General features: G+C 40.8%; 1 protein-coding gene across 2 annotated transcripts in view; it reads right to left on the bottom strand.

Moving 5' to 3' along the window:
* The window catches only part of TENM1 (teneurin transmembrane protein 1), a gene marked incomplete at both ends in the record, with an annotated part of 257,520 nt that overhangs the window by 42,796 nt on the left and 194,821 nt on the right, over positions 1-19,903 (bottom strand). For both annotated transcript variants that reach the window (XM_082004271.1, XM_082004272.1), the window contains 4 exons: positions 2,894-3,048; positions 14,016-14,248; positions 18,198-18,218; positions 19,105-19,354. In XM_082004271.1, coding sequence (XP_081860397.1) covers positions 2,894-3,048; positions 14,016-14,248; positions 18,198-18,218; positions 19,105-19,354 — 659 coding nt within the window. The remainder of the gene's footprint in view (positions 1-2,893; positions 3,049-14,015; positions 14,249-18,197; positions 18,219-19,104; positions 19,355-19,903) is intronic.

Below are 19,903 nucleotides of genomic sequence, written 5' to 3'. Positions count from 1 at the left end.
CAACCCACATTCTCTTGATGTAAATGCCATTTGTAATTTAGCCAAAAAACAATTTAAGTGGAGATGGGCCAAATTAATTTTTCATTTATGTATATGCCATTCTGGAATAAACTCAGCAGTCTTGCAAGGATATGCAATTGTTTCTTACTAAGTGAAAATATCATTCCTGTATTTTCGTTGATATCATTTCAGATTAACATGCTTGACTTCAAGGGGATGTGATTATTTCATAGAGTTTTCTGGTTATCAGCAACAATTTTAGAAGATGAGCAAATTTGATACAGTTTCTTTTCAGAACATGCATTCCTGGCATTTATTTCATGGCTATGTTTTACTGTGTATGTGAAAAAACTCAGATGTATGGACTTTGTGAAAAATTTCAAGAACTAGATTCACTTAAACCCTCACAAAACAAATCCTCCAAACAAGAAATACTTCCAAAAGCTATATGTACATCTGTACTGCAGATTGTCCACAATGTGACTTCACTTAACAGTGACGGAAATTTAAGTATTACTATACTTAGACTTTAGAAAAAGAGACCGGCCACTTTTTAGGGATACTTTAGTATGTCATCATTTATTATGTTGTTTAGAATATTTACTGGCATGCATTCACAATTTATCTGAAGATTATTTCAATCTATGTGGTAGGAATAGATCTTGATTTCCCAGAATGCTGAACATTTGCAAAATTTTGAAAAATGTGCAGCAATAGCTTCCCGTAGGTGCTGCAGCATGGAAGCACCTGGATTTTTCAGGGGAAAAAAAAGTTTATTTCTGTTTCTATGAAAAGAAGGCACTACCTGAGCTGAATGCTGATGTCCTGAGAGCAATATGAAGAAGAATTTGCCCTATGACATGCTTTTTCTTATCTACAATTTTTCAGAAGCCCTTTCTCCATGGCGATGGAACTATCTGGCAGAGTAAGGTAAACTGAACCTGCTTCTGGCAAGTAGCCAACCTACCAAAAAATAAGATTTTAGGGCTATTTAAATCTACTTACAAATTTGGCATATTTAATTTCAGCCCCAAAAGTTTACCTTTTTAATTTAATTTTAATTTAAAAAATAATTTTATTTCTGCATTCACCAGCCCCCCTGCTGCAACTTATTTACTAAAACGTATTTGTATTTTTTAAAAGGAATCGAAAACGATCAAAACTCACCATTTCAGATCTAGTGAGACATTTTGTCACTGAGCAAAACGAGCAAAAATTTGAACATAAATACACAGCCACACATTATATGGCCAGTAAAGCAATTATTTGTACAGCCTGAGATGCAGCTCACAAGGAGAAGGCAGGGAGCAGATGTTGCACCTGGCACCGTTCCCTGCACCTCAGAGATCTCTAATCTGGTTATTGATGCCCCAGGCAGCTGTTATATGTATCCAAGAAGCAAGCAAATGTGCTTCAGGCAGCTTCAAGTTCCATCAAGCATCGCTCCTGCCAGCTGGTATGCAGCAACGGAGCGGAGAGTCAGTGCCTCCAGCTGAGGAGCACTGCTTGCTGCAGTGGGTTCCTGCTCATCATCTGCAGGACTGGCTATCCTGCAAGAAGAGGTGCCAGAGCAGAAGCCAAGGTGCCCTGAAGCCATACGATCTTAAGACAATTACTAGGCTAGTTTAAGCTTGGGTTTAGCACAGCTAAGCCAGCTGACCCTGTGCTGCTTTACATGGAATAATTACGTGTCTGCTGGCCCGGAGAGAATAAAAAGGCCTGTCCATCCCAGAACTGGGAACAGGAAAGCTGGGGTTCCCCTCCCCTCGTCTGCACATACTTAAGGTGCAGCGACAGGTGAAATGGAACAAGGACACATTTTTCTGTTTTGACTCTAGTAACAAAATCCCCGAGTGCTTCTGTGGCAGCAGCATTAGATTCCATCATTTGTCCCTGGGAAATTTGGTAAGAACCACCCAAAACATTGACTCCACGTTCTTCGTGTATGTGAATACAAGACTATAGTCATCTGCTATTACTCAAAGTCTACTTAGAAACAAGGAGCAAGCTCTTACCATTCTTGCACAGTGTATTTTAACTGTGACTTTCCAATTGGGAAGGACTGAGACAAGGGCAGAGGGAAAATGAAATGCAAAATTAACTGGATCCTAGTTATTAGCTTACACAGTCCATAATATAACTTTAGTATGTTACTTGAATGCCTCAAGATTTTTTTCAAGGACAGCTTTTCCCCCGTTTTGAAGCTGATTAATTCAAGTGTTTACTGGCAAAGGCCAATCCCTTCCCTGTGCTATCTCTTAAGTGTGTCTCACTGACTAGTCAAGGGTACCATTTATGTTTCTTCATGTTTATCTATGTATCTTTTTTAGCACAATAGAGATTTTTGGTAAGTGTCTTTTAGTCAAATTTCTTTTACACTGGTCTTGAAAGAAGAACTGAAAAGCACTTTGAGAAATGTATTGAAATACAGTAGCTTCACTGCAATACCACTATTGTGTAATTACTTACTGTAATGCTCCTCCATGATTTAGAACAGACTTAGATGTAAACAGAATATGTATTTTTTCCATTTAGTAGTTCAAGCAAATCAGTCTGTGCTGGACTAAAAGAGGGTACTCTCAACATCTGATAAACTCCTTAGAAGATACATCTCAGAGTAGCGAGCAAGTTTCTAAAGCATTACGTACTTTTTATACAATCCCCTCTACACATTTATATGCCACGTCCTGGAAAAAAATCAGGTGTATAGTTTTGCATTTATATGGCACACCTGAAAATAACCATGTGAACAGAAGATCCACTCCACACTGTGCAGTCCAGAATTACCTGATTCATCCAGCATATTCTGATATATAACCCTTGTAAAAGAAACTAAGTTATCTGTCTCCACAATGTGTAGAAAAGTGACAACACATGAAAACCAGGCGTCTACCTGAGTGATGTCCATTCCAGAGTCACAGCTCAATGGCTGGGTTGATGTGAGGCCATTCGAACCTATTATTGTTGTGATCACGCCGTTCTCATCAATTTTCCGAATCATGGTGCCGTCAACAAAGTAAATGAATCCGTGCTTATCTACAGTGATACCTGGACGAAGGGAAAAGGTAAAAAAAGAGTGTTAGTACTGACATTATCTAGATTAAAAAGTATAAGCTTAAAACGTGTTCTCTCCTCTTGGACTCTGAAAACCTGCCGATTAAAAAAAGTATGACTTTTTTTTTTTTTCCCTACCCGTTGCCTATTTGAGGCTTATATAAATTGTATATGGGAAGATCATACCCATAAATCAGGCTGTCTTTGACTTACAGAGAAAAAGGGAAGATATGAGGAAGAAACAGGACAAAACAGCAGAGACTTTGCTTGTAATTTAATTCTATACACATAGAATTAGGCTCTTCGGTAACTTTGCTTCATGTCCATCACAGAGTGGGACAAGACTACTTCTTATAACAACTTACCTTACAAGTTGATTTTTCTTCATTTTCACTTTCTTAATTCTCACCCAGAAGAAATTTTTTTTTGCTACTCTACTGTCTGAATTAGCAGAGCATCTGAGCAAGGAAGAAGCGCCCACAGAAAGTGAGAGAGACTTCTGTTGTGATCTGGGCTGTACATACAAATGGTGCAAAGCAGGCGGGAGGAGTATCTGTGCTGCAGAATGTATTGCAGTGCAGTGCTGCCCAAGGCGATGGTCACGTACTGCAACCAGCCTCACGACAACAGCTAGAAAACGTTCTCCCACTTCTGGATCTGCAATAGCTCAAGCACCAGTGCACTGCACCGCACAGGGGGGATGGAGCCGGAAACAAATGCGAGGGCTACGCAAAAGGAAAGGTCACGGTCTTCTGCGTTTCAGTGGGGAAACCGCGGAACGGAAGGCTTGCTGCCTTCCACCAGCAGTGTCTGGAACAGACAAGTCACAACTCATGCCTGTCCCTGGTCTGCCTCAGTCCAACGCTTTCGCCCCAGTTCTTCCTGCATTTGATTGTTAGACTTTTCTATATTGCATGAATGGTAAGTAAGATCTTTTTCCCTGAAATGTTAAAAATATAGCTAGAAAAGCACTTCTATTCATGTTAGGTTTGTGAAATCCTTTCTACCAAAACCGCTCGATTTCTTGCTTTAAACTACTTCATAATTTCCCATTTAAAGTTGCATAACTTTGCAATTATAGCAGCTGCTGTGCACAGCCAAGCTATTTTAATAATGAATTTATGTTCTGCTACACAGAAATGAAAGGCAGAGGACTTGAACAGATGGTTTGGACAGTGGCTTATACGGTTCTTGATTTTTGTCCCCTGCATTTAGCACAACCGAAGGCTGCATGTACTCCGAGTTTCCAAAACACCTGTCTGCACGCCAGTTAGGATCTCACACAGCAATTCCACAGACCATTAAAAAAGAAAAAAAAAAGAAAAAAAGAAAAAAGAAAAAAAAACCCACCCAAACTGAATTCCCTCACCTCCCAGCCCCATTTCCTTACACTTAATTTAATTTCTTTAAATATATAGGAGCAGTTGTAGCCGGGGGGCAAGGCAGAGCAAGCAGTCAGGGGGGCAGGACCAGGCGGCCCTGATGGGGAACATCCATCTCCCATGGGGCTGGGAGACGGGGGCACAGTCCCCCCGGCCCCTAAGTGAATCCGTACCTTGCAGCTGGTAACGCCTGGGGATTGAGTTACATACGCACTTGCGTGCAATACGCTTTGCCTTACAGTGTGAACACCCAGACAAACTGCCCAGGGCCGCTTCTTTTCCAACAGAAAGCAGCAATAACGTCCATGCCAGTTTTTCTGTCGTGGCCAGAAGGTTAGCGAGGGCTCGGCTCTCCCCTCTGCCGGAGCAGGCTGACCTGAGCGAGGCTGCGAAGGCCTCGCAGGGGACAGGCTTTCACCTGTGGCACCGTGATGGCACCCTGCCATCATGGCCCCCACCGCCCAGAGGTGGCTCCTCACCGCAGGTGATGTTTAGGCACCTTGCAAAGCTCTGAGGGTGTCACCCCAAAAAAACCTAAAGGCCACAGTGGTTAACTTCAGCATCTCGTGCTCCTACTACGTCCAGCTTTCAGGCTATCTATCGGCAGAGTGTTGGTAGCTGAAATTAGTTCTTTAAATTGTTAATTCAGTGTATTCATCCAGCTGTCAACCACCATTAGAAGAGGGGTATTCACCATCCTGTCACCTTCTCCATCCAGGGCAAAAAACGCCCACAGACTTATGAAGTGCTGCAGGGTACGGGGTTAGGCTACGTCACTTCGTTATGTGAAATGGCTGATCACTGAAACATCCCATTCTCCAGGATGGATGTCACCTGGGGGATTGAAATCACCTGGGGGACTGAAAACACCTGGAGGGGCTGGATGGGGGGGGGAAAATCTGTGAGGTTATAAAAAGGCTAAAGGAAGAGCAGCCATCTTAGGGCCTGTCTCCCTGCTGGCCTGTGAGCTCATGCCTTGTGCCTCCTTGGTACTGGCTCCCTCAGAGAACCATTACTCTTTAGAGAGTGACGGTGCTTTTGGAAATGATGGCATGAGTGGCAAGTTCACGGCTGTTTGCTTCCGAGAGGTCCAATTCTAAGGCTGAAAAGCTGAAGGTTTGAAGGAGAGCTGAGGTAAAAGTGTACATCTGAGATTCAAAAGGCTTTGATGTTGGGAGGGTGACCTGTGTGTTCCCGTTTTGGGGAAAGAACGGCCTCTGTCTGTCCCTCACGCATGCCGAAGAGACTCGGCACTGAAGAGACTTGTGTGTGCAAAAGGCTAGAACTGGGGGTGGCCGCAGGGCTGGCCGCCGCTTCAGAAACAAAGGCTTGGTGTGTGAAGCAAACTGCAAGGTCTTTTTTGACACAACTGAGCTACTAAAAATCCCCCCTAAAACTCCCACCTGAAGCAAAAAGAAATCCTGCCTGATTATTAAAGACCATATGAACAATTAATATCTAACTCTGATGAGGTTTTTCCAAATGTTATCCTGAGGGAGCGCACATGACAGAAGCTGACAGAGCAAACCACACTGAGAGGACTGCACCCTCTGTGGCGGAGCAGGAGTCTGTGGAGGTTTTCATGATGGTAGTTCCCAAGGCCTGAGCCATGATCTGCAGTTTAGTCTGTACATGCGTGAATTTTCTCTTCAGAAAAAGAGAAGGGCTGTGTTGACTCTGCTACAATGGTTTGGGGCCACCGAGCAGGTGGAGCTGGGCTCTGATGTATGTCCTGCTGACCTCGCTGGGATGCTCAGGGGTTCCCACCCTCCTGCCTGGGCTCGGTCCTGCTCCGATCAGCTTTATGGTGCGACGCTGACGCATGCCGAGGGATTATTAGTAAATGGAAAAGCTGCTATGAAATTGTTCTAGGGTTTTTTCTTCAGGGATGTGTGAAGGTTGGGGACAAAAGTTTCTTCAGTCCCAGCCTCCTACTACTTTGAGAGTCTCTTCAAGACTCCTTTTGAGAAGAAAAAGCCATGCTGGACTGCCGTGGTGGGGAAGGTGTGAGGAGCAAGGACCGCTGTATGTGACTGGTGGTGGGCATGCAGCTATGATTGCTGCGGGTGTGTTTAACCTTACTGATACTGCCTCGTGGATGGGATATGATTTACCTTCCAGTGTGGTTCACAGGCTCAAATGAGAAACCCGATGCGGGTGGGAACTATAGCACATGTGTTGTGTCTCAGTCTGCCTTTGCAGAGGGATGGTGCCGCATGGTAAGCGAGGAGCTAGGATTCTCATCTGGGCAACACAGCCCTGGATCGGATCCATGCCGCGGATAACACGAGGCCAGGATCTATCACCAGAGCAAGCGCATCTTCTGTTTTACGCAATTTCCCTGTGAACAGATGGCTGTGTTGGCTGCAAACCATCCATTACATAAAAAAAAAAAAAAATCAAAAATTATGCTGCGATGAAATAAAGCTACTCAGCTGTGTTGCTGTATGGATTTCAAACACTGACTATATAAGAAAACCAAAGATCCTTTGACATTAACAGTGTACATCTTGCTCTCCAGCCATTGCAGAAAGGCAATCTATCTGCAAGGGAAGTACATATGCCAGTGTGATGGCATTAAAAATATTCAGTATTTATACTAAAGGTAATAAATTCCTGGTACTTCCTAATAAACCAGTTTCTTCAAGTACCAGTGTATATATGTTCAACAAGAGACCACTGTTTCCAGTGCTTACTCTGTATACTGGAACAACATAACTTTACCCATTTGAAAAAATTACTTGTGCATTTCAGTCTTGTTGACAAATAGCCTAATACTGGATCCATTGAAAAACAAAATACAGATTTGTGGCTAAACTGTCCCAATTTATTCATTATTAGAGTTGGAGTCATTAATGCTCCTGTCACATCTTGCATGATGTTTCACATAATCTGTACTCCAAGAGCTTATTTTTAATCCTTTTCTGACGTACAATGTAATGCAGAATCAAATCACATGCAGCACTTCAATTGTGCTTTAATCACTGAGGAACTTGGAGAGGGAACATGCACATGCTGAGTGTAATGAATTGCACTGAGTGCAAGTAGGAACACTGCTCACTCTACGAGTGAGTAAAAAAGGGTTTTTTTTTTGGTGCCTTTTCTTTGCACTGAGAATGAGATGTTTGTATTAGGCTCTCTGCCTGGTTTCGTCTTTTTAAGGAACCATAGCACTAAATTATATGCCCAACTGACACTGTCTGGCACAAATGACAGACTTGCCTTGCTTGGATATGAGATTCCTCATTAAAGACTGATGTCTGAGTAAGGACAAAATCAACTTGTGCAAGGATTTAGTCTCATTCTTTGACTCAGGGCTAACCACAATCTGGTTTTGAGTACCGTGCTTGTACTGAAGGACTGACTGTAGTTCATATTTAGTCACTGGGACTGTCTTACACAGGACTAGATTTTTTTACCTGAATGTAAAACAGTAGCTCTTATGAACATCTATCTCCAGTAGATTTATGTGCAGACATCTTGGAACAACATTTATAACACTTAGAGGTCTTTTAATCAGTACCATTTAAACTCTGTTAACTAACATTAAAAATGAACTGCTGCTAGTGCAATCACACATGGCTATGAAGTATCATCACTAGAAAGACTCTGCAGAAAAAGTTTTGCTGTTTGTAACTTTTCTGCACAAGGTAGTACTTAGTAGATGGGCTGAGTACAACCGTGATAAACACAGAAGGCTGACTATAATCTCTCCTGTTATATGCTCTCAGCAGTGATTTTGGTTAAAAGGGCTATCTCCCTTGACAGGTCTGCCTTAGTGCACATATGTACACAATTACAAATGCAAATGACACTTTGAAAATAAAGTGGTCACTTTTGTGTGTAATTTTCATAGGCATAAAGTCAAAATGCATTGATTATTACACATATGAACTTTCAGTCTAGAAATTTTGGCACGGCAATGTTAATGGAGCTAAGCTTATAGTGCTGAAAATATGGATTGAAAGTAGTACAGAAAATTCCCCACTAAGGTATTTTCTCTCCCTCTCCTGCTCCCCCTGAGCCTACACTTGCATTCTAAGAGACTCTTTTTGGGAACAAATCCTTTTGAACACATCAATGAACAGCAGCTAGAGCTATATATTGCCCACTTCTGGAAATTCTACTTTACACTTTTTGCTTGGCTAAAAACTTTGCAAATGAGCATTTTATATTGAAAACTTCTAATTAAACTTCTGAAGAATTTGTAAAAGAACATCTAAAACTACTGGTGAGGACTGATAAAAGAATGCCACCTTTTGCTGAAGAAAAACTGTATTTAGAAGGAACTTGCGATTCTCATAAAACTTTTAATAGGAAGGAGTGAATCAAATTGGTTAATTACCATTTTATGGTTGGTAAAAGGGCAAATTACGTGCCATCCATTTCTAAACTTCTAAATGTCTCCGGTGCTTTTAATTAAAGCTGCCATCTAGAAACTACTAAAGCAATTTTATGCAATTAGTTATTTATAGGTTACCATAATACACCACTCAAAATATGATTCAAGTGATTTGCAGTCTGTTGCTTTGTGATCTTTGTCATCTTTACTTCATTACTGTCTCAGTACTAGCGGCAAAATATTCAGCAGTTCTTTGTCAGCTGGAACATGACTTCGGTCCTTGCACTCGGGCGTTGTTCTCTTTGGCTGCGTAACAGCAGAGCTGGAGCAAACAGCATTTTAAACTACTGACTGTGAATGAAAACGTCCTGCTTTGAGCCTGAGATGTGATGACTGGGGTCATATTTACTGCTGACAATGGTTAGCAGAAAAGTGAGTAACTTAGGTGTTCAGATGAAGGTTAGAAGAACTTCAGGAAAACTTGCTGTCCAAAAAGTTTAACTTAATTGTTCTACAAGATCCCCAGACTTCTGAACTCATAGGTAGCTAAGACTACCGAAGAGAAAAATAAGGAATAAATTTTGCTGAATCAAAGATGGCACGAGATTTTGCTGGTTTTATGATGCATACATGACAATGACTGGAGGCTGCAAATCACCTTGGTTTGTCTACTTCTTTCTTTATATATTGCTAATGAAACATCTCATCCCATTCTGCTTTCCTTTTTCAATTGTATGGAAGTGTTGAAAAGGTCTTAGGAACTTACAGAATAGCAAAGACTGCTGAACAAATAGTATTGATCATTACCTATGACAAGGGGGGGCGTGTCTTGTTTTTGCAAAAGGCTATATCAGGAATTTGGTCTGCATCCTACAGAAAGTAACAGGAACGTTTTAGCAGAGCAGGAGCAGGCCCTAAACGGGCTACTGTCATTTGACAAATGTAAAGGTTTAATCTGAGCAGTTGTTCTTACAGCTTTATTTACTTTAGAAAGTATTGCTGCAGATGGCGAGCAACAAGACTGATTATTTCAGAATGCAGGATACTGGGGAGAGCACATGTTCAAAACCATGTTTTTTTGGGTACTGTTTCCTTAGTAAAGTAATTTCAAGCAAAATGAATAAAACTACAGTGCAGAACTGATTTTTAATTTGAGCTTTTGTTTGTGTGGCTAGTTCATGGCCATGGGTCTGAGTGAAAAAGGTTCTTTGCTACAGCTGTGTATAAGGTATTTTTATGCACGGTATTTAAAACTTACTCCAACCTTCTACATTTCCCTGGTGCTTGCTTTGAGGTCACTGCATCTATAGTGAGGTCACTGCATTCAAGTACTCTGTACTTGGTATGCAGTTTTTAATTTCTCGAGGCGCTGACAGTACACAGAGCTTGCACAGACAGTGTGTGCATCTATCTTCTAGTTCTAGAGTCTGGTCCGGACCCAGGAGTCGAAAAGCAGATAGGGCAGGACCTTAGATGCTTAAATCCTTGGATTTAATGCTTGGGCTTCCAAATGTCGTAAATCGCTTCTGAAGCTTAGGGTTCAGTCACCGGAGGGACTTACTGTTTTCACCAAAGTTGCTTAGTTTGTGTTTCCACCACAGCTGTCCTGTGTGGTGCTCGGAGGCAGTCGCAAATACAAGGTAATTGAAATCAGATGTTTATCTAAGACACTTTTCTTAGTAGCTGACCGGGAGACACTGCAGCTCAGCAAAAATGTGGTAACCTGATTGTCTCAGCCTCTCACTGCCTCTGTCAATTAAGGTTGGAAAGATGAATCTATTTATGTGTCTAAAGCCCACTGATTTCAGAAGGGCAGGGTAGGTAAGTGTTTAATGGCTTTGATCCAGGCATTGGCTTTGCAGTGTTAAGTAGAACAACTTCCAGGTATTTCTATTTAATTTTAGTGCTTCTTACTGCTCCAATACTCAGTGACTAATCCAGTTAAAATCAGGACGTTATCCTTTTGTGCCTTATTGGTAATGCTAATCCAGATTGTTGAAATGATAGTGTTGGCGACTAGATGTGCCATAAATACTTTTTATCAAAAACAAACCCTGAGCCCTCCAAAAAATTCACCACCCCAAAATTAAAATTTGTTACTTGGTAAAGTTCAGGTGATCGGAATTCAGTCAATGATTAATATCTTGTGTAGTTACTTCTTCATTTTCAATATCTTCTTGTGTAATAAATGTGTTCAGCTTGTCACAGATCTTATTTTATGTCCCCACCTTGTATCATTTCACATTCTGCTTAAGTACTTGGTCATCTATTACATGACTCATTAGTCTGAGATCTCTATAGAATTAAAGAAAGTTGCAGTAAAAATAATATATTGAAGTTCACATTTCAACTACATCACCCATGCATGTTTAAAAGCATCTTTCAAAGTCAGCTCAACATATAACAGTGGGAGATTAATGTTCACTAAGCCCCATCTCTAGTCCTTCACAGAGAAGTGGGAACAGACAGGATAAAGCTATACGTGTTTATTACCCACAAAACAAAAGTTGCGGAAAGCACATCAAATCATAATTGATTGGTGTGACTTCATGATGTTTTCCTGTCTGGCATTTAATTCCTGGTCACTAGGCAAAGGAAGTTTTGCCAAATAAAGATAATGAGAAATAAAAGTTGATGAAAGCCTTAAATTATTAAGTACTAATCTAGGACTCTCCCAAAACCTACCTGCACACCCACTGAAGCACAAAAATCGTTATGAGTTCAAAAAAGTTAAAAGAGCATTTGAAGCAACATTCAGAGAAGTAAATAAGAAAGTATATGAATTTACACTTATTTACATACTTTTGAGGATGTTACCAAGCCGGATGAAGTTTCACAAGTCTTATACAGCAGGTATTTCTTATCAATTTTGCAAATGGATAAACAGAGTCATATAGATAAGCCCTTATTCAGAGTCACAAGCAGCCGGTAGCAAAAATGAGAAAGAATACAACTTCTGAGCTGTAGCTAAGCAAGGTCAGATGGCCACTAAATGGAGTTCTTTCTCAGATATTACCTTTCTACCAAGTCAGAGGTAAATTTATTTTTCATTTATAACAGGAGAAGAGTACTAAAAAAGCTAAAAGTTTTTCTCTGTCAGCTTAAAAAAGAAATGCTAATCTTGTCTGGTCATTGAATAATGCAAATGATTATATTTAATAACTTCTGGGCAATTACTCTGTCTTTATCTGCATTATCAGGTTCCCGGTTTTGCACTGTAAATATCTCAGAGGTGAGAAATCAGAAGCAATTAATTTATTTCTGGGGTCAAATACTACATAACATTGTATTGCTTTGTGTTCAAGTATTTTTAAACGTGGGTAAGATATAGTGTGTGTGTGTGTGTGTATATATATATGTAAAAGATATATAGATTATACATAAGATATAATTTGGACTCACCAAAATTTTTGTCAGTGTTTCCTGCCTCCTAGAAAAAATATTTTTGTGTATACTGTTTGAATGTTATTTCCGTAGAAATGTGACGTCTTCCGACTTGACAATTATTCCAACAACAAGCAAAATAAGTGATCCAACAGACTCTCTAAAACCATATTCAAGTATGTGAGACTTTCGGTTTCCTTACTAAGTAATAGATCTATGGGTACCAGGCAAGTACTACTTACTACTTTCCAAGGTTATTCAACTTCTTACAGTTTAGAGGAAAACAAGGACATGCGCTTACGAGGCCATTATGATAATACACAGCTAATTGTTCCTACTGTGCTGGTGACTACCGGTTGGTGAGGCATCTTGCTAGGCTCTGTACAAAAAGGGCATGTGGCAGGCCACAGTTCCTTGAGATGAAAATCCAAAACATAGCAAATCTGACAATTGCAAACTGATGTAATTTAGAGTAGATGCCTAAATCAAAAGCAGCTGGGGGCCGTCACCTGAATTTGCCAACATATGAGCCATGGTTTGCTAAACAGTTAATATTTTAATATTTGCTGGCTGTCTCAGAGCTCATGAATTGTACTTTTACTGCTCTTAATTTCTCTATGACTAGGACCTGCTGCTAAGAAAGCAAGTTATGCATGGGTATTTTTAAAGTAAATAGCGTATTACAAATTTTCACCAACATACTTCCCCAATAAGGTGGAACACCTAATTGTATTGTAATTAGATATAATCAATTGTAATCAGTAATAAAACATTGATCATTTTCCTGCTAAAGGATCTGGAAACCTTTTGTCTTCTACTATTTTTAGAATTGATTCATTACATTAATTAGCTGCCTGAAGATTAACATTTATTTGTACTTACCTCACACTTACCTTCTATCATTAAAGACATGTTAAAGTCACTCTATAATTACAATGTGTCTCTTGCTAAGCCTTAAAACAGGATTATTTGCTTGTCTTGGAGATGTTTCTACCTGGATATATGTACTAATTTCCTACTGATATAAAGCCTTCCTTTATTAGCTCACGAAAAATAATCAAAACCCTTCCTTAGAGCTAGTCAGCAGGAGGGAGCGGTGCGCTACGGGGAAAGCGTGCTGAAAGCCCACTGCGGGCTGTGCCACGGGAGCTGCCGAGTACCCTTTGTTCCAGGGATTTCAGTGGGAGTTGCGGGTGATCAGCTGCTTTAGAGGATCAAATCCAGAGACCTTATCACAGTTCTAACGCACGCTGCACAGGGATTAGTTGTGCTGGTGGGGATTCAAGGCTTCACACGCATTTTGCCTGTGACAGTACAGCACGTACTCTGACAGGGAGGCTGCAGCAAAATGCTTATTTCACGTGCAGTAGGCGAGATGCTCCTATCTTGCAAAGTGCATTTAATGAGGACAGATTGAAGTAGAGTTCCAACTAAGCTTGATTTTGCTGGCTGATTTGAACAGCCCTGACTTAATGTGTATGAGTAAGCTCCATTAACATTACAAGTCACCTCAACGCATCAAATCTAAAAAATGGACTTTTGGAACCATGTTATTTGCTAAAATGTTAAATATAATTAAACGCTGCCACCTTGCAATAGACAGGTAATAAGAGGAGTGTTGCCACACAAGGAAAGAGTATTTCAGAGGATGCTAGCTGGAGCCTGCTGCTCATGCTACGCCCTCATAAAGGACTGGTTGTATTAAAAACACGCGTGAGCTTCATGAAATGATTTAGCTTGCTTATAGTTGGTTAAATCATCACCTCAGAGCCATTTTTGTACATTCAGTTGCATCAAAAGGAGGGAAATGACAGATGACCAACGCCAGTACTTCAGAAATGTTCTTTTCTTACCTCTTGGACTGTTGAGAGAGGCCTCGGATGCCTTTCCGCCATCTCCACAGTGACTCTGGTCAAATGGAAGGCACTGATCACCTGTTCCTGCCACCACGTCTGCGTTTTTGGCCAGATCCTTTGTTTCAATGAGAGATTTTGCTTTGTAGACTTTTCTGGTGTTGGTATCTGACAAATAAAGGGCTTCTGACACTGGATCAATGGCCAAGTAATATTTATGAGCAGGGCTTGTACTAAAACAGAAGAGAAGAGCATCAAAGTTAAGTTAAATTGTTTTTCTTTTTAATCTCTGTTCATGGTAGCGTAGCACTTCTGAAGACACCTTCAGTGATTTGGAGATGATGGAGGCATAGGTGAGACCAGCTTTAATGTAGCTCATGCAAGCACCACTGCTGAGAAGGAAGGAACCAGTACTAGCTGCAGAGCCTGGCCAGCCAGCTGCCTACCAGCTAGCGAGCTCGTGCAGAGAGTGGTGGAGTTAGTCTGTCCACGAGTACTGAGCCGCTGAGCCTAACGCTAACTGGAGTGACTTCAGCTTAGTTATAATTATTACTATCAAAAGCAAGGTCATTTCTCTATACCTGCTAAGTCCTAGTACTCTTCACACTGAAACCAAATCTATGACTTGAAGCGAAGTGACTCAGACTGTTCTGCATGGGCACAAATACCCACTCTTGGCTATTTTTATCTGTTTCTACACCTTAGGAAATATGAAGGTGTGAAATACGGTGCCTTAATTCATACCGACTGTATTGTCAGGAGCAAGGCAGAAGGCCAAGTACTGTCAGGGCAACTAGGCATGAATTAATGCACCATAATTCATGGGCTGAAGTTCCTTATTGCAGTTATAAAATGTTATTTAAAAAAATATTTACTTATGTTAATTAAATGGTGAGGATCATAATTTCTAGTCGGAGAACTGAGCTGCATCTTATTAACCAGCAAGACTTTTTGTTTCTTTTTGAGCAGAAAGTTAATTTCCAGTTTGAGGAAACTGTCTAAGCACACGGCACACCACGCGAGTGTCCCGAGCCCGGCGAGACCGCAGTGTAGTCCTGATTAGAAAATAAAATCAAAATCCAGATAGGTGTAGATCCTTTAAATCCCACAGTCGGTTACTGCAATGGTGGGAGGCAGGCACAGGCAGAGGGGCGGCCAATGCCTGGCAGAGAGTGTTGGTATTTTTACCAGACAGTATTTTTACCGCTGCCCTGTTTCCCTGGGGAGAGGAGGAGATTGCTGACAGGCGGCTGGGCAGGACACTGACCCACCCGCATCCCCTCTAACTCTGCATGGGACTTTCCTGTCTGCTCCGCAGACTAAAAAGATTGTCAGATTTCTATTTTTTTTGTTTTGTTTTGTTTTTTGTTGCTTAAGAGATATTTTATTAACATGGGTACAATTAACTAACACTTAAGATTGCTGCAGCAAAGTTGGGAAACGAGTTACTCCTCTCAGCTTTGTCGGTGACATCTGAGATGAGACTGACTCTACTGATGTGACTTCAGGCTGATGAAGCCTCTTTAAATATTAATTTTTTGCTTGGCTGAGGAAGGTACTAAGCTTCACTAATCATCTATTAGACCGTTCTACCTTACAGAGCGATGCTGCAAAACAGTGTAAAAATTACTTAACCAATACCTTTTATTTTAGCAGACTACTGAATATCCTATATATTACTACGAAACTTCCAACAGATGATGAGCTGAAATCTTATTTCCATTCACAAGTGATAAGGCTAATGCTGTACCATGATAAATGTGACAGAGCTTGGGCCTATTTCAGTTCTCATTCTCCATCCAAAAAGGGACAGACACTGCTCGGCATCTCTGCAGACTGGGCCACAAACTAGACCAGCTTAAAGCTGACCTTAGGCATAAACATCTATAAAAGACAGAAGGGGAAAATGTAAGGAAAGAGATATTCCCACAGTCGAGGAACAGATGTGAAACCCAGTCCAAGGAAACGTAGGGGATGAGAGGACACTGGTACGATGAAAGATGAGTAAGAGCAATTAATGCCGAATTAGGTATCACCAGTATTATAAAATTCTGTTTATTGAAAACATTAAGAATCATTTGTGCTCTCTGGAGTGAGCTCAGAAGAGACTGGCCGGACAAAAGATGACTTTTTAATAAAATACTTCTGTGGAAAAAGTTACAAGGAGAATTCTAGATGTTAAATAAACATATTGTTCATCATGCAGAAACTGCAGAGAACCAGGGGTCATTACATACTCTCCTTGTAGACCCATTTTCTGTCATCCTTCTCATTAGGTTTAATAGACCGGCTGTTAGAAAACTCTTGATGTTTATGCTTAAAGCCCTGCATACTAAAATGATTAAAGAGTGTTAGTAAAAAATGGAACAAAATCAAATATGTGCCATCTTTGCAGAAGTTTGCAATCAAATCTAGATCTGAGTTTATTTAAATTAGTCTATTAAAAACTATATAAAGTAGACTAGGAGTTACAATTAATCTTTCCAAAACAAGTAGCTACGTACCCTGTAGTAAAATTTCCCCCTGTAACCTCAAAGCCTAGTTTCAATTTTTACCAGTTCTTAAACAGCTTTGTGATTTTTTTGTGAAAAATCTTGATGACAGGAAAAACAAACGTTTTTTAAGCAGTCAAAAATCAGATAACTTGCCTTCTCTGTTTACTGGTCTCCAAACTCTATCCCTTTTTACAGGGTATTTTCTTTGTCCCGGTAGAAAGAACCTTTTTTCCCTGCTCTTTTGGAGACTACAAGTTGTGTTGAGGAACTGGATTCTGAAGCTCTTTTCTGCTTGGGCTGTCATGAGTCTCTGACACCTTTTAGCTGTTGCTTCCACATGTTTCTTTGAGCATGCTAGAAATTTCCACCATGACTGTGGCCTTTACAGCCTCGAGAACAGGGGGACTGCCGAATACTCCCCCATAACCTCAAAGGCTACGTTAACCGATTGCTGCCAATTTTCCACAGATTTCACTTGGACAGAACACTGACAGAGGCAATTACTGTTGTAATTAATAGGGCTGGCTACTTGAGTATTGTCCCAACTTCATTTACTTAAGGTTTAAGTTTATCTCAAGAAACTAGTACTAGTGAGCAGGTATTAAAAAAATTCTACTTTAGAAAAGAAACCCCTGAATTTAAAACCTGACTCATGTTCTGAATGCATTACAGAGTAAATAAGTTCAATTTGCTGCTTTTCTTTAGTTTACAAAGATACTGGTTGGTTTAGCATGAAGGCAAATGGAAGCAATCCTTCAGCGAAAAAGTAGAGCCTTGCACTTACCAACTAGGAATTATTCCTTCTTTTTAAGTTTTCGTTGTAAAATCTGAGATGTGACATCACCCGTAAGTAGGCTGACAAATACTCTGTAGCATTCAGCAGCATTCTTGTGGCTAAAGCAAGCAATTCCAACCAGTACTCTCATCCTGCAAACACACGTGTAGTCCACACGCTGCTTCCCACCATGCCGTGGACTTACCAGCTTAGGCTGCACTACTGCTGGTTTCTTTATCTCACCTCCTTTAAGTACTGAAACGCTAAAAAGTTTGTTTCTAAGGATACAGAGTGCCTTGCTGTCTTTCTAGCCTGCAACGTCGTTTCTGCAGCTGGATTGTTATAACCAACTCCCTCGCCGTCCGTCGCGGAAGCCTGATGTGCAAACGTTCATTCTCTGAAAGAAATCCCTACGTTGCCATGCCAAAATGCTAACTGGAAAGGGGGGAAGCCGCGTGCTCTGGCTGTAGCTGGAGAAGCAAGGACTGAACTGTGACAGATTTAAGTTTGTAATACCCTAGAACTGCTAAAGCACGGTCCTCTTGTGTGATCCTGAAGCCCTTGCTATTATTTCTTCGTTGCTAAAACTCCAGTTTTCTTGGCTAGCTATACCTACGATCATCCAAACGCCATGTGAAATGCATGTGACAGCTATGAAATGCATTCCCAGCTTTTGGGTTTAAACCTCTCCATCTCCGCTTGGTGATCAGCGAACGGGTGTTTTAGAGGGAGACTTCGTTCCTTCAAAAAGAACAAATCAAACCTACTTTACTATAAACAAAGGTGAATCTGATTAATATTTGTATTTATTAAAATCAGGGTGTTTCTCTCTATCCAGACTTCTGAAATGCCTTTTGTAAGATCGTTTCCTCGAACACGGTTCACATATTACTGTTACTGCGTTTTACTTACCTGTGTCTTGTGTCTCTATTCCTAGTAAGACAGATTGGTTTGGATTTAAAAAAAGAAAAAAGACAAGAAACGTTAGTCCTCAACAAAACTGTATTCTTTGCCTAACTGCTCACAAAGCTGTATCCCAAGAACAAAACACTGTTTATCCTGTTCCTTAGCATTCTTCCTCCGAAAACCGCTTCCTTTCTGCTGCCTGCACGTTGTCAGGTTAATTCTGAACCACCAGCACGCGACATCACCAGCAGTGTTAGCTAGCTGGAGATTCATGGGTGTTAAGCAAGAGAAATTTAGTATGTCAGCGTCCAAAAATCTTTCCTGCCTTCCCCTCTGGCCCTGAAAGGGAACGGGAAGCTGGAGTCACAATTACGGGTGAGTCGTTAACGGTGGCGCAGGCCCAGCCTGAGACACGTCAGGTTTGCTCTGCTCTGCTTAAACCCAAGTCATATGCCCCGTTACAGACGAGGAACAATTTAGTTGTATTAATTTTAAACACGGTAAGTCTATCTTCAGCCATAATGCTGTGACCTGACAGGATACTGCACATATTTGCTATTGAACTATGGGGTTTTCTTAAAATATTCCATGAAGTGTATTTTTGAACTTTTTTGAGAAAATGTATGAAAAATCTCACAGGAAGACAAATTAGCTCTATTAATTCTGCACTTGGTAGAAATTCATTATGCAAAACCTGCTCTAAAGGCCACTTAAGATGCCCTTTTAAACTGGTGACTTTAAGCGTAAGTTTTCCCATGAGTTCGGCCGGCAGTCGGTGAGACGTACGCTCACCGGCAGCTAAAGGTGGCTGCTGCTTTAAGTCACAAGTGGAAAAAGGCTCGCTGCAGTTTTCATAGGCATATCACAGCCAGGATAACGAACACCAGTCAGAGAAAGCGACTTATTTTTTTACCTTAATTCTAATATACCAATTGAGTTTCCAGAGGGAAAGATCCGTCTGACAAAATTGAAGTCACCAATATACACACTACCATCAGGCCCAGAAGCAAGGGCAACCGGGGCAAAGAGTTTGCTGTTGAGCGCAAGACCGTTGCAGTTGGAGCAAGAGACGCTTCTCTGGTGTCCGTTGCCCATCACGGTTGAGATGACTGGCGGCTGCTGGGAAATGAACATGTTTTCACCGTTTCCTTTGTGTACGATTCCTAAAGGGAGGGGGAAGGCAGAAAACAGACCAAAAAAAGCAAATATATAGCATTTAAACTGTTCTGCAGTTTTGGATTACGCAATCCTCTAGAAACTCAGATTACCAAAACAGCAACAAACATCGGCTCTTTTAAAGACTGTCACAGGGCTCCACTAATCTCTTCCAATTTTACACGGTCCCGAGCTTCACCATCCCCATTTTGTCGATTAGTGGTTAGTGGCTGTTTTAAAAGCCAACGTCACGAGGAGAACTCATGGTTGGTTAATGCTCTAACAAATTGACTGTTAATTGCAGTGCTATCTGATTTCCTAGGGATTACTACTTTTAATATTCATTTTATTCATAAATCTTTATTAGGTAGCAAAGGAATTTCTTAGGCAGTTTGAATATTTAATTAAAGGAGATTAATGGCAGGACTCCTATGCATTTTTCACAAAAGAGCACTGAGTGGCAGTGCAAAATCAATATTCAAATTTAAATGCGAGTCCTTCATGGTATATAAGAAAGGTGCCAAGTGCAGCAAAGCCAAGTTAAGTCAAGAAGTAAT

This window comes from Phaethon aethereus (genome assembly GCF_964289735.1).
Source record: "Phaethon aethereus genome assembly, chromosome: 10".
Lineage (NCBI taxonomy): Eukaryota > Metazoa > Chordata > Aves > Phaethontiformes > Phaethontidae > Phaethon > Phaethon aethereus.
The sequence above is the reverse complement of the archived record's forward strand: the minus strand, read 5'-3'. Positions and strand labels throughout refer to the sequence as shown.